Below are 15597 nucleotides of genomic sequence, written 5' to 3' on the forward strand. Positions count from 1 at the left end.
CGTGATGGTCAGTGAGAGCAAGCTTGTCTTTTCTGGTGTGAATATCACTTCCTTCATGTAAGAAATCTGAGAACTTGCAAATAGAAAATGCAGCCTAATTTCATTAAGTAGGGACAGGAGACACGAAATCAACCCAAATCACCTAAGTCTCCAAATAAAGTACAAAAGCCTTCGTTCAGTAAATATAGAAAATATTTTAAAGCAGGATTCAGCAAACTTTTTCTTAAAAGGCCAGATAGTAAATATTTTTGGTTTTGCAGGCCAAATGTCTCATTCCTAACTATTCAACTTTGCCTTTTTAGCGCAAAAGCAGTCAGACAATACACAGGTAAGTAGGTGAGACTATGTCCTAATAAAACTTTACTCACAAAAATAGATGGCCAGCTGATTTGCCTGCCCCTATCGTAAAGCATATTTTCTATTCATGCATCCCATTAAGGTTAGATGTGGAAGGAAAACAAGAGGAAAGCCTGAAATGAAAGGGGAAGAGCCAAGTGGGTAGGTAGAAAGAGAATCCGAGAAGGGTAGTGCTTTGAGCCCAAGAAAGAAATTAAATGTCCACACAGAACAAGAGGCCAGTGTAGAAGCACAACAAAAAGACAAATACAGAGGCAGAGAGAAGGACAACATGATGAAGAGAAGTAGCATAGAAGTAGGAGAAAAACGCCAGGGGTCATTTATAAACAAAAAGCACTTTCAACTAACATAGGTGGCATTTTTCTTCCCAAAAAAGTGAATAAAATATATTTGACTTAAACTTTTTACTTAAAACAAAATATTTTAATACTATGCAAGAAAAATGGACTGAAGGAGAAAGACTAAAAGTGAATGTATGCCAAGAAAAGGGAGGTGCAATACAGAGAACCAAATGTACACAAAGGCAGGATTGACAGCCAGGAGGGAAGAAAAAGGGAAGGGTTAATTTTCCCTGTTCTCAGTCTCTGCTCTCTGGAATTCAAAGTGCCAAGTTTGACTTGAAACCCTGGTCTTGGTGATTTCCTAGTAAAAATATTCAGCTGGTACACACCATACAGGGACATGGTAGCCGTACCCTTTCCCCAGCCCTCCAACCCAACCCAAGCAGTCTCAGCCTATCAACGATTTGCCTGTCCAGAAACTGCTCTGTGCCACATTTCTCTCTGATACTGTGACCTCAGCGTGTAGACTGGTGTTTAATAACAAGGGTGGAAAATTAACCATGGGTCAATTTCCTCATCCATTGGTCACACCTTAGCATTTCCTTCCAATTAAGAATTATACCATAAGGACCTCCAGACCCAGGGTTCCTCTGGCACTTTAGTTCTCACAACTAGTATACTCTTCAGGTCTGACCTTTTAAACCTCATAGCCTGAGATGTGTCAGTGTGAAAAAAAAAATAAGCCTTGGGTGGAATTACACTTAAACCACCTCAATTAAGTGGGGATCTCCCAGTCTCTGCCCCCTTCCATTTCTTTCTCTAACACTCTCCCTCTCTTCCACAGACAATTCAACAGCCTCTGTTCAGTTCATACCTGGCTTTAAATAACACATTCAGGAAGTTGTATTTAACCCAGATCCTTTCTATGGTGAAAACCTCTTTCGTCATTACAGACTGGGGACAGCTGGCTCCCATTCTCTTTATAGCAACTCTTATACATTCACAGGCTTATAATGGACGTCCGTACCAACGTCACCAAAGGCATATAGCTTCCTTTTCTTAAGCATTACCAAGAACATTTTCCTACAGTTATCAACAACCAATTGCTTGTACTGTGGAAAGCCAACTCATTGAGCAAATTTCCACAGTGAAGACAATAGCCCATACCCAAATACTCAAGGAATTACCTAAATTACTAATTACCTGTACTCTTATACACTGTTTTAACATTGGCACAGAACAAAGACTAAAACTAGAGTAGAATGCTTATGTCTGTGTAGGGAAGCATGTGGGAATAGCTGGTCTTTGGCCAACTGCCTGCAGCTCTGCTCAAGAATATCACCTCTTCGTGTGAGCAAGGGGAGGCATTCAGAATTTTGACAAATAGCATCCAATCTTGCTGTCTCACTGAAATTTATAGTTCTGTCTCCCCCCCATCACGTATCTCAAACTGTTTCCTCCCTAAAGCATTAAAAATGAAACAAAACCAAAAAACCCTGGAGCAATACAAAAGATCTTCAGATGACTTTTAGGAGCAAACAACATATGTTCTTGAACATCTGTGCTTTTCCCAAGCTGTTTTTTTCCATTATTGTCATGAGAAAAGAAGGTTAGTGGAATGTTTCTCTAGAGAGGCACAAGTCTATAATACTCCCTGTTGATTACATATAAAAGACACAAAATATTAGTTTATTAAAAGCAGCTTCAACCACTGCTGTACAAAGCAGTTCTCTGATGGAGCAGATTTATGAAGTAACAGTTGAGAGGTCATGCAGATCACAAGATACATGACAAATGTACTTTATTACATGGATCAGAAATACCATATGTACTAGCAGTCACCATACAATGATACACAACACCCAACTAATATTTAAAGGTTTTGCTGGTATTGAAAACTATACAGACACATTGTGAGAGTGAGAAAGTGTTTCATAAGATAACATGATGCCAAGAGAAGTCATCACTTTGGAAAATTCAATACATTCAGCATGTTTTAAAATTAATGTATTATAAAACTGTGCCATTCTTTAAATTAAAATGCAAAGGACCTTACCCCATTCATTGTTTAAAGCAGATGTTTATAACATTTGCATACTTTAAAGTGGAACTTAGTGGAATGAATACCAGATTTAACATTAACAAATTTAAGGAGATTTCAGATTTTGTTATTTCCACCAAAAAGATACTTATGTCTGCAATCATGTGGTGCCAAAAGACTGTCAGGGCAAAATAAGCACAATACATTTCGGACATGACAAATTCCTGCAAGGCATTTTCTTAGCTAGAAAGGACTTTAGCAGCTTTCCACCCAAATTTCAAGTACAAGGTTTGAATCCATCCTGCTACCTTCAAGTGGCTGTCCAGCCTTCATTTGACAGGACAGTACTCCCAAGCCTGCCTATTCCATCTCCCAACATCTTAGTCAGAAGGTTCTTCCTTAGATCGAATCAAAATCTGTTATCTCCAAAGATTCCCATGAGAGGCTTTCATTTTACACCCTGGGACACCCTTGCCCACACTTAAGTTACATGACTTCGGACAAATTTACTTGCCTCTTCAAAGCTGTTTCCTCATCTGCAAATAAATGATTACATTTACTTAATAACAAATAAATAAAACAAAAGAATAATGTCCACAGCATTGTTTTAAGGATTAAATGAAATACAGGTCAAGTATTAACACATAGCATCCACTGAATGCTGGTAGTTATTACTATTATTTCACCAAGTGAGTCTCATTTGACATATTTTTCTCCTGGTCTAAAATAGGTGCAAATTGGCACTCGACTACATAAAATTTAGGGATTTTTGGTGAGCAGGCACAAAACTAGCCCTGGTCCTCCTGCTGCCTGATAGGGCCTTGGCAACAGCAGAGTGGTCTTTGACCTGGCATGAGTATGTAACAGCTCCCCACTTCTCCTGAACATCTCCTTGTGATACAGCTATGTGTCTGCTACAACAACACTTTCATATGCTGGAAAACATAGAGAAAAAAGAATTGTATTTTGTGGTAAGCATGAATTTTAATCATCTGCCAGGTGGCATCAGAAATTAGTTACTTAGCTAGTAAACTTACTCAAGTCAAACATCTACATCTCAATTGCAGGAATTCCTTGAAGTCTCATTAGATCCTTCCCATATTTTGTGGCTAGCACTTCACTGCTCTAAACTACATACCACTACCTCTCACTGTCAACACCAGTCTATTTCAGATACATAAATCAAACCAGCTATCTTTTTCTTCTCCAACTCCTAAAGATCATATCCAAGATGTACAGATGCAAATTTCCTAGTAAACAAATACATTCCGTTGCATGTTTATTCTAGGCAATATGTGAACTAGTGGATAAAAAAAGTATCTACATCAATGTGACATTAGAAAGAAAAAATGTGGTCAAAACCCCTTCTTGATTCTACCTTAGACTTTCAGCTGCAGTTCCCATTTCTCCTCTGATTAGTAGCTTGGGCACCACTGACTGAGGATTACAACTTCAGGATTGGGTCAGCCCATTCTAAGGGAGTGCTACCTAGGAAACTCCAATCCAATTAAGGCCAGAGATTTGAGAAGGGTCTATAAATCATCTCTCTACTGAAACCTGCTCTTTATCTGACCCTGAGCCGGCAAACTGGATTGAACTAAAAACAGGTATTCTACCCTAAAACTATTCTATGACTGCAGGATCTGAAGCTTGTCTGAATTTGAATCTCTCCTGGTTTTAGCTAAAACAATTTTAACCATTTAGGCTAAATGGCCTATTTGCCTCAGTTTCAAGTGTAAATAAGAAATAATACTAGCACCAAACTCACAGGATTGTTGGGAAGATGAAATGAGTTAATGCTTTGACTGAAGAGTTCAAGTTTAAATAATTTAGACCAAAGCCTGGCATACAAAGCAACAAATAAATGAAATCAATTTTGATTATCTTAAATGATTTTAAACTTAATTTCTTAAAAAACAAAATCAATGTTACATTTCAATTGTGATTTAGTACACTCAATCTAATTCCAAAAATGATTTGGTGCTTAACTTGAGCTCCATCTGGTGGTTTTACAGCAATGGAAAACATTAGTCAGATAAAAAGATGACACATCTTAAAAACATGAGCTAATCATCAGTAGACTATCATAGACACTGAGAAGTGACCGGTGGTTACCATGGGGGAGAGGTTGGGGCGGATGGTTGGGGAGGGTGAGATGGATAAGGGGGTCACAAATATTGTCCATCATAATGGAAGCTGGTCACGGGGATAGCAGTGCAGCATGAAGAATACAGCCAATGATTCTGTAACACCTTCCTATGTTGACAGATAGTAACCGCACTAGAGGGGGTGAGGATTTAATATGAATTACTGTTGACTGTTATATATTTGAAATGAATATAACATTGTGTAACACGATACTTCAAAAAAAAAAGATAAAATGTGAAAAATAAAAAGAGCTAATCATTTAAAGGATTAAAGGACTACACTTCACTTCATTTTGGAATGCCAGTCTAAATTTCCTGCCAAAATGTAGAGGTGGGAAGAATCTTGCTTGCAGTACAGTTCAGGAATTCAGTGCCTTAGGGGCCCCAATCACAAGCTGGTGCAGGACAATGGCTCTTTAATAGCCACCTTTCCAGAGCCCATGACATTTAAGAATATTTCTCAAACAGGATAGTGGTGCTTTCATTTTTATTTTTTTAAGTTCAGGCCTGGCTGGACAAATTTCATGACTGGACAAACTCAAGTGAACAGCCTAACATCACTGAGAAGCACTGGATGAAATCTCAAAGCTAATTCCATGAAGTCAAATTAGAGGTTACCAGCCACAGGAAACATAAATATATTCCTGGCATTGGCCTATAACCTCAACTTAAAGAAAATTCAGCTAAAAAATACTTAACAATGCTCCCAAATTTCAAATAAGGACCAAGAGTGTAACATCACTGAGTAGACAATATTTATGATGGTGTTAAAAAATAATAACTTAGCTAGTATATTTAGGCTGATAATGTCAGAGGCTTAATTGAATGCTAGCAACATTTTATTTCATGAATAAACATTTTATGTACTTCTTCCTCACAAACTCTGCTGTTCATAACTGTACCAAAAGGTAAAAGAGGCCATGAATCACATTTATTTTCCAACTCACATCTCCTATTAGCTTCTTTTGAGTAAAGTCATTTTAGTATTTAAAAAAAACTTTTGTTCAGCTACCACTGAGTAAATTGAGAAAAGTATTGTAGTAAACAATTTAAGATTTTACTGATATTAAATTTTACAGATCAAATCTCCTTAAAGATTCAGGTCATGTCTTATTTATCTCTAAATTATGTCCCAGCCTAGCAGTGTGCCTGGCACAAAATCTGTGTCCTGACGACTAACTGACCTTATTTTAATAGACCTCACTTTTCCTCTGAAGCTAAGTCTCTTCTGAATAGACGCCCATGAGGGCAGATGCTGTGACTTGTTCCCTGTGTCCCTAGCATCTGGAAAAGTCCCTGGCACACAGGAGCACTCATAAATATTTGCTGCTCTAGTGACTAGACAATGATGATTAATTTAAGTACAGTGCAACTCTGGAGGGAATGCTAAGTTCAAACTGCTAAACTACAAGTGAAACAGGTTCCTTTACTTCTAGATCACCGTAAGACAATACTAATACAAAATGAATACTTTGTCAGTCTTTAAGTATGTAGCATTCCCCAAATTGATGTGACCACAAAATGTACTTTTTCACCATGCATCTGGAATAACTGGTTTTGAGAAATGCTGCTTACTTCTGGCTACATAATATAAAAGCTGGAGAACATTAAACTAGTTCCATGATGTCCTAAGATGGAGATTTGTACATACTAATTTACACATGTTAATAGTCTACCTAAAAAGGTAAGATTTAGGAAAAATTTACCTGAAAACTCTGGTCTTCTCCACTACTAGAAAACCTAAAAGATATATGAAAGAAAATATCTTAAGAGCTGGACAAAATACCTTTTATTCTGCATTACACAAAATCAAAACTCCAAATGTACTGCTTGTAAGATCCCCTGACACTATACTTTAAAAGAACGTAATTGTTCTCTTAAATCAAGCTCAACTTTTGTCAGCATAGTATCATTTGTTTTACCTTCACTAAGATGAAACAATCACAAACACATTAACACCTGACAGAAGTTTGATGTCTGAATCCGTGCATATTAGCATCCAAGTACCAGGGCAGCTTTCATTCACCAAAGGAAATACTTTATTCAAGTTCCAAAAAAAATTTGAACAGTTTTGTTCAGTGGGTATGAAATGAACAAAAAGGCCAGGTTAACACACAAAAACCAAGTTTCAATTTGGTGGAAGCTGGGATCGATGCAAATGTCCCAATCAAAGCTCTGTCCCGTGGCATTTTTCAAGTCTACCAGGCCAAACCCTTGGCTGCCTTTGCTGCTTTTGCTCTACTTTTCCCTCTCCCTTTCTCTCGCTTTGCCTTCAGCCTTTTTCTTTGTCTTTGGTTCATCCATATAGGGTACTGTCCATGCTGGTCTAGAAGACTCTTTTTGTTCCTCTTGTTTTCAGTCTCCATTTTCATGTCATCTGAATTTAAAATATGGATAAACTATTAATACTGACAAATGAAGAAACAACCCTGTGAAAAAGCACAGTAATGAAATAAGAACATCAAAATTGAGAGTGATCTGAAACTACAAAATTTAAAAAAAATTGTAGAATGCACTTTAACACAGAAAACTCACAGCACATTCAATGGTATCAAACACATGCTGACATGTGTTTCTACAACCATGAATACAAAAGTACTTGTGAGTAACTACAGACATCACTAAGATACTTCCTAAAGACACTATCATGACCATCCAATGGCACAAAAATTAGACAGAAAACATCTAGGACATATGGGTTTGTTACCGCACTGAGAGTAAGTGTATGGTTCTGACCACATGTGATAAGGACATTTCAAAGTGCTTTCTTGAGCTAAATTAGATAGATGAGCCCATGAGAAGTGCCCCCACACTTCTAATGGACAGGCCTTAGAAACAAATGAACTACAAGCATACCTCAGAAATATTGCACATGCAGTTCCAGACCACTGCAAGTGTATTACAAAAAAGCGAATCAAATGAATTTTTTGGTTTCCAGTACATATGTTACATTTACAGTATAATGTAGTCGATTAAGTGTGTAACACAATTATGTCTAAAATAACATACATACCTAATTAAAAAATACTTTACTGATAAATGCTAACCATCATCTGAGCTTTTTCATAGTCTTTTTGCTGGTGGAGGGTCTTGCCTCAATATTGATGGCTGCTGACTGATCAGGGTGGTGGTTGCTGAAAGTTGGGGTGGCTATGGCAAGCTCTTAAAATATAATAATGAAATTTGCCACATCAATGGACTCTTGAACAACTTCTGTGTAGCTGCCTGATAGCATTTACCCATAGTATGACTTCTTGTTCAAACTGGAGTTAATCCTCTCAAAACCCTGCTGCTGTTGTATCAATTAAGTTTATGGGATATTCTAAATCCTTTGCTGTCAATTTCAACAATCTTTACAGCATCTTCATCAGAAGCAGATTCTGTCTAAAGAAACCACTTTCTTTGCTCATCCATCGGAAGCAACTCCTCATCAAAATTCTATTATGTCACTGCAGCAATTCAGGCACATCTTCAGGCTCCACTTCTAATTCTGGTTCTCTTGCTCTTTCCACATTTGCAGTTACCTCCTCCATTGAAGTCCTGAACCCCTCAAAGTCATCCATGAGGACTGGAATCAACTTCTTCCCAACTCCTGTTAAGTCGGTATTTCAACTTCTTCCCATGAATCACAAATGTTATTAATGGCATCTGGAATGGTGAATCCTTTTCAGGAAATTTTCAATTTCCTCTGCCCAGATCGGTCAGAGCAATCCCTATCTATGGTAGCTAGAGCCTTAAAAAACGTGTATCTTACACAGTAAGACTCAAAAGCTGAAATTACTCCTTGTTCTATGGGTTGCAGAATGGGGTATGTTAGAACAGGCATGGATGTGTTAGCATTTATCTCTCTTGGGTTACCAGGTATACTGTCAGTACTTTGAAAGGATCCTTTTTCCTGAGCAGTTCTCAAGACTGGGCTGAAAATGTTCAGTAAACTATGTTGTAAATAGATGTACTGTCATCCAGTCTTTCTTGTTCCACTTACAGAATACAGGCAGAGTAGACCTGGCATAATTCTTAAGGGCCGTACAATTTTCAGAATGGTAAATGATCACTGGCTTCAAGAGAGTCAGCCTGTCTTTTGAGGTTTTGATGCCAGGCATTCAATTCTCTTCTCCAGCTATGAAAGACTTAAATGGCATCTATTCCCAGAAAGCTGTTTCACCTACACTGAAAACCTGTTGTTTAGTGTAGCCATCTTCATTAATTATCTCAATTAGACCTTCTGGGTAACTTACTGTAGCTTCTCCATCAGCACTTGCTGCTCACCTTGAACTTTAATGTGTGAGGATGGCTTTTTTCCCTAAGCCTTATGAACCAACTCCTGCTAGCTTCAAACTTCTCATCTGCAGCCTCTCACCTCTCTCAGCCTTCATAGAAATGAAGAGAGCTAGGTCCTTGTTCTGGATCAAGCTCTGACTTAAGAGCATGTTGAGGGTGCTTTGATCTTATATCCAGATCACAAAAATTTTCAGTTTATCAGCAATAAGGATGCTTCATTTTCTTATCATCCATGTTCACCAGAGAAGCACTTTTAATTTCCTTCAAGAACTCTTCCTTTGCATTCACTTACTTTGCTAACCATTTGGCACAAGAGGCCTAGCTTTCTGCCTATCTCAGCTTTCAATATGCCTTCCTCACTAAGCTTCATTATTTGTAGTTTTTGATTTAAATGGAGAAATGTACAACCTTTTCTTTCACTTAACACCTAGAGGCTATTGTAAGGGTTTTCAATTGGCCTAATTTCAATATTATATCTCAGGAAATAAGACCAGAGGAGAGGAAGAGAGATGGAGTAACAGCCAACTGGTGAAGCAGTCAGAAAACATACATTTATCAATTAAGTTTGCCGTCTTATATGGTCACGGTTTTCAGTGCCCTCAAACCATTACAATAGTAACAGCAAAGACCACTGATTGCAGATCACATAACAAAATTAATATAGAAAAAGTATGAAATATCACAAGAATTACCAAAATGTGACAGAGAACATGAGCAAATGTTGTTTGAAAAATGGTGAAAATAGATATGCTTGACACAGGATTGCCACCAACCTTCAATTTGTAAAAAGCACAGTATCTGCAAAGTGCAATAAAATGAAGCACAATAAAACAAGGTATTCTACATTAGGAATGACTGGCTACTTCTAATGAAGGGTACATGGAAGAGGTAGTTGTAGCAAGCCTAGCAAGTTATGACGAAAGAGATGAGCAGATAGGAGAAAAAAACACTTGGATATATCCTGGGGCTGTCACAGATTAACACCCAAAGATCCAGCTCTACAAACTAGAGGCTTGGCAGGAAACTCAGTGCAGCCATGTTGTGATACCTATCACCAACCTTATCTATTGTGAAGGACATGCCCAGAATGTTCCTCCCTGAGAAATTACCATGGTAGACAAGGTCTTCCATGATCTCCACCACCTAAAATTATATTAATTCACTTATCTTGTTTATTTTGTCTTCTCCAATACAACACAAATACCATTAGGGTGGAGGCCATTTCTCTGATAACATTTTTTCCTCAGTACCTAGACTAGTGCCTGGTATACATTAGTCAATCAATTAACTAGTTGTTTGAATGATTACTTTAAGTGCTGTTCTAGGTTGTAGCGAGATACTGGTCCAAAAATGTTCCTTGTTCTCATGGAGTTTACAATATTCAGTTGAGGGGAGAAAAACAAAGCAAACTTCAGCCTGTGATAAGCCCCTCTTTTATGACACATTCCAGAACCAGGTTAAGTAGGACCTTGTAGGCTCTGGTAAGCACATGGAAAGGCAATGAGGTTTTTTAAGCATGGGAATGACATCATGCAATTTATTTTCTAAAAAGATCAGACTGGTCCATTTTGTCAAAAATTAATGAGGAAGGAGGAAGAGCAGAAGAGAGAAGTAAAAGGCTATCATAGTTCAGGTAAGAGATAACGGTCATTTAAAGTGAAAGCATGAAGGCAGGAGAAATATGGATAGATTCCTGATATATTCTGAAGATACTCAAGATACGCTAATATTTAGAGGTGGCGGGGTAAAAGAAAGAGGAAATCAAGGATAACCACAAAGTTTGTGGCTTAAGAAATTGGATGAGTAAAGGAATAGAAATATGGGGAAACACGAGGGCAGAGATGAAGAACCACATGGAAAACAGGTAGTTTACTAAATGGGGACTCTCCCACCCTCAGTTCCACCCCCATTTATCTCCTGAAATACTCCAAGAATGAGGGTAGCCAGACATCCCCTCAGGCAGGAGATGAGAGATTCCTCTCTCAGAATAATGAAAGAAGAAAAAAGACCTACACACTCTGGTACGGGCGATCTCCTACAACAAAATTTCCTAGGGCAATCCAATCATTCTGTAAATCTAACAGTTGAGAAGGACTCCCCCATACCTTGGTCCCCTCCTCCCAGGCCTCCATTCATCACTTTAGCACACCAGTTTTAAATAAAAACTGGACATCAGAGAAAAAATATGAGAGAGAGAAACAAAAATAAGGGAATGGAAGGGGAGAAAAGAACCCAAGGGGAAAGATAAACAATGTATAGAGTTAACCAGAATTTCTAAAACAGACTAATAAATACTCTCAATGAGATCAGAGAAGATACATATCCATTCAGAACCACAGGCTATACAGGAATAGTAAAAGGAAGGGGGGGAGGGAAAAACTTTTAGAAATTAAAAATATGACAGCAAAACAGCAAAACTAAACAATGTTGAGGATAAACAGAAATTAAAAAAGAAATAGAAAACTGGAGGAAAAAAATAAGAATATTAAGTCCAAAAGCCTCAAGAGTGAATGGACATCTAGTAACCAGAATATATATATATATATATATATATATATATATATATATATATATATATGTAGAACTCTGATAACCCAACAACAAAAAGACAAACAATCCAATTAAAAACTGGGCAATGGGCTTGAACAGATCTTTCTTCTAACATGATATGCAACTGGCCAGTAAGTATATGAAAACATGCTCAACACCATTAGTCACTGGGTAAATGCAACTCAAAACCACAGTGAGATACCACTTCACACACACCAGGATGGGGCAATAATAAAAACCTGGAAAATAACAAGTACTGTCAAGGATGCGAAAAAATTGGAATCCTCACATATTGCTGGTGGGAGTGTAAAATGGTGTGATTGATACAGTAAACAGTAAACAGAATGACCAAATGACGCAGCAATTCCACTCGGAAGTATATACACAAAAGAACTGAAAACAGGTATTCAAACAAAAACTTATAAGCAAATGTTCAGGGTAGCACTCTTCACAATAGCCAGAAGGTGGAAGAAACCCAAATGTCTACCAATTAATGAATGGACAAACAAAACATATGACATACATAAAATGGAGTATTAATCAGCCTTAAAATGGAAGTATTGATACATGTACAACATGGATGAACCTCAAAAACATTATGCTAAATGAGAGGAGTCAGATACAAAAGGAAGAACATATCTAGAGTAGGTAAATCCACAGAGACAAAAAGCACATCAGTGGCTGCCAGAGGCTTGGGGGCAGGGAAGAAGAGGGAGAAACTTCTTAATGGGTATGGTGTTTCCTTGTAGGATAAAACATTTGGAAACAGATGATGGCTGGATATAACAAATGTACTAAGTGCTACTGGAACTGTACACTTTAAAATGGTTAATTTTATATGTTATGTGAATTTTATCTCAACAAAGAGTAAATGTGCACAGGTGATGTGCATGTGAGGAAACAGAGACAGCCAAGCGTTAAGAAGTTTCAAGACAGAGGGCTGAATTAAAGCAGTAGAGTCTGAGAAACATGAAACCAAAGGAGGGATTTTTCTTTCTTGAGATGGGACATCCCAGAACACATTTATGCTGTTGTGAATGATCCAGTGGAGAATACAGATTGATTAATGCATGCACTACAGCCCCTGAGAATGGAGAGGATTCTGAACACAAGTGAAGAAACTGGTCTTGGAAGACCTCCTTCTATCCTGCCTAGTCCCTGACTGAGCTGCCTACCCTTCCAACATAGTTGCTGTCTGGGTTTGTCCACTCTTGCAGTACTGTCTATTCCTGAGACACTCGGGTTGCTGTATAAGCACCCAAGCCCAATAATAATCTGAATAATCCACACATGCCTCTTCACATGAACTGCCTTTAAAAGAGCTTAGCATAGAACCTCTAGAAGCACTATAAGCTTTCAAAGAATTACATTAGCATGGCAGAAGGTTTGTAGGGAAACATGCGGGAATGAGTGAGGGACAGTCAAAAAAAAAAAAAGGAAAAAGAGTCACCAGGAAACTGATATATATTTTTAAGTGAAGCACATAAACTCACCTTTTTCATCTTTCACCACACACTGGGTTGTTTCTTGACAATGTTTAGGTACCACCACAGTTGCTATCTCTTGAACATCTTTCATTAAAATATCACTGTCTACTTTAAGAATACTTTTAAGTCGGCTGAGCTCCTTTGGGGCATTCTTTTTTCTCTTTTCAGCACGCATCTTTCTTTTCCACTTACTACGTAAGCTTTTAGCCATATTTTACCTGGAAAGTTAATAAGAATACATATTCAAAGCAAATATTTGCTATCAAAAAGGGGTGAAGAGGGAAAAATCTTAGAAAACCAAGTCAAAAGGTATCTACAAAACATAAACAAATAGAAGGTAAAACTCTTTACTCTGTTCATAGTTTATGATGGCATAATGTGCAAATTATGTGAGCATCAACACAGCATATACAGCCACTAAAGAAGAGTTAGTAACACCAAATTTAACTCCTTGCGATCACTGGCAAACTATAAGTCATGTCTGAAAACTCCTGGAGTTTCCATACAAGATACAGAACTTTAATTTCCCCCAAAATGCAGAGCATCATCACCTTATATTTATACAATAACTTACAAGTTACAAAAAGCTCTTATATCTTTCAATTGAATCTTGATCTGAGTGTCCTCAAACCTACAGCACATTCCATTCCCAATCTTCCTCATTATCCACTCTCTCTCAAGTCAATCTACTTTCAACTTGTCTATTTCCACTTTTGCTTTCTCTCCACCCCTTAGCCCTAGCCCTAAATCCTCTACCAGGTGGCTACTGTAAGCTTTAAAAACTTAAGAGCATATCATTGCTTTTCATGGAATTCTTTAATAACTTCCTACCTTATTTATTCAGTATCTACAAGGTTCTTAATGACCTGGCCCCTGCCTCCTTCAACTCTCTCTTCTCATGTTACACACTCCCCACCAACCCTGAGTACCAATTACATCTGAAAAAAAAACAGTCTGGTGATATGATGCAGAATGGGTAGGAAGGGATTATAAGAATTATAAAGTTTTGGGGGAAGCATTGGTAGTGATTTATAACATCATGTCTATTGTGCTGATATATATACACACCGAACTTATATCACATACATTAAACATGTGCAGCTTGAGTTAGTTGTACATCAACAAAGCACTTAAATCATTAAGACATGAGTTTGAAAAATAAATAAAGAAAAAGAAAAAAAGTCCAAACTATGACCACTTCAGTGCATTTGCTGCTCCTATGCCTAGGAACTTATTTTCCTAGGAAGGAAGGCTCGTCCTTCATCTCAGTACCTTAGGCAGGGCTGCTCTGACACCCGCCGTAGGCTCCCCTCCTTTTATTCTCTACCACGACATTCTTTTCTTTCCTCTTAAATACGTGTTACAATCTGAAATTAATTATTTTCTATCATCCCTGGAGGTCTGTGGGCGCCACAAGGCAGGGACTAAACAGGTCTTTTTCATCGTTGGATCCCTCAAAGTAAAGCGCTTTGCACATAAACATCTGTTGAATGGATGATTAATGCACTAGCATTTTTGGACTCCAGCAATCACAAACTCACTGACCGTCTACAGCAATCCAAGCTCGGCCGGGGCAGGGAGGGGAGTTGCGGTCAACAACCTTGAAGGTCGAGGTCAACCTGAGCGAGACTGAACCAAGAGCGGGTACTGTACTCTATGCACAGCGCACGAGGAACGCCGCCAAGGCCGCGGGAGGCCCTGGAGGAAGGCCTGCATCGCTGGGCCGAGCTCCAGCTTGTCCATAGAAGGACGAGGCTTGAAATAAGATTCCCCATAGGCGTTGGAATCAAGCCCCAACGCTACGCCCCACTCGACCCGGGTGGTGTAGCACTCACCGGAGACGGCTCGGAAACTCAGACCTCACGCAGCTCACGGCGACCAGAAGCCCCCGCACTTCAGCCTTCCGGGACGCTCTTCCCACCACGCCCAGCATACCGCGCGGGCGCGCTGCACGCCGGGAGCCGACCTGCTCCGGAAAGCCTCGGGAGGCGCGGTCTTGGGAATCCGGCGCTGACGCGTTTCCGGCCTCTGGCGCGGCGCGCATCTGGAATCTAGGCTCTTGGATAGGTGCGCGTGCGGGATTCGGAGAATGCGGACGAGAGTCCTGCCTCGGTTCTTAACCCATGTACGCCCACTCCGCAGGTATGCGCGGGATAGCCGCGAGACTAGCCAAGGAACGGTCCTGGCCAGGCGACAGGCCTGTGAGGTAAGCTCGGAGCCGACCTTTAGATCTCACGTCCGGCCTCAGTTCACACAGTTTTCATGGATTTCCTTGGCCCGAATCACCCCAGATCACAAATGTATCTAGAATCCAATCGGGGTCATTTTCATTTGCAGTCCTTAAGTTTTCCCCTCGGGCCAATGGCCTCACGCGTGTACGTCAAAACTTACCAAATTGTACGCTTTAATTACGTGCAATTTGTCAGTTATACCTCAAAGCTGTTACTAAAAAC

The 15597-nt window shown here is 39.0% G+C and overlaps 1 protein-coding gene across 6 annotated transcripts in view; it reads right to left on the reverse strand.

Annotated features, from left to right (window-relative positions):
- The window catches only part of LLPH (LLP homolog, long-term synaptic facilitation factor), a 168874-nt gene extending 153741 nt beyond the window's left edge, over positions 1–15133 (reverse strand). The window contains exons 1-4 of one of the 6 annotated variants that reach the window (XM_073215573.1): positions 14980–15129; positions 13151–13362; positions 6533–6566; positions 3194–3215 (exon numbers count right to left, since the gene is read on the reverse strand). In XM_073215573.1, the coding sequence (XP_073071674.1) occupies positions 3212–3215; positions 6533–6566; positions 13151–13355 (243 nt within the window). In that variant the 5' untranslated portion in view covers positions 13356–13362; positions 14980–15129 and the 3' untranslated portion in view covers positions 3194–3211. Of the gene's footprint in view, positions 1–2422; positions 3615–6532; positions 6567–6842; positions 7204–13150; positions 13363–14979 lie in introns of those variants that run through there. The other 5 variants (XM_017674025.3, XM_073215572.1, XM_037007162.2 and 2 more) reach the window with 5 other exon arrangements.
- Positions 15134–15597: the final 464 nt, after the last annotated feature.

This window comes from Manis javanica, chromosome 10 (genome assembly GCF_040802235.1).
Source record: "Manis javanica isolate MJ-LG chromosome 10, MJ_LKY, whole genome shotgun sequence".
NCBI lineage: Eukaryota > Metazoa > Chordata > Mammalia > Pholidota > Manidae > Manis > Manis javanica.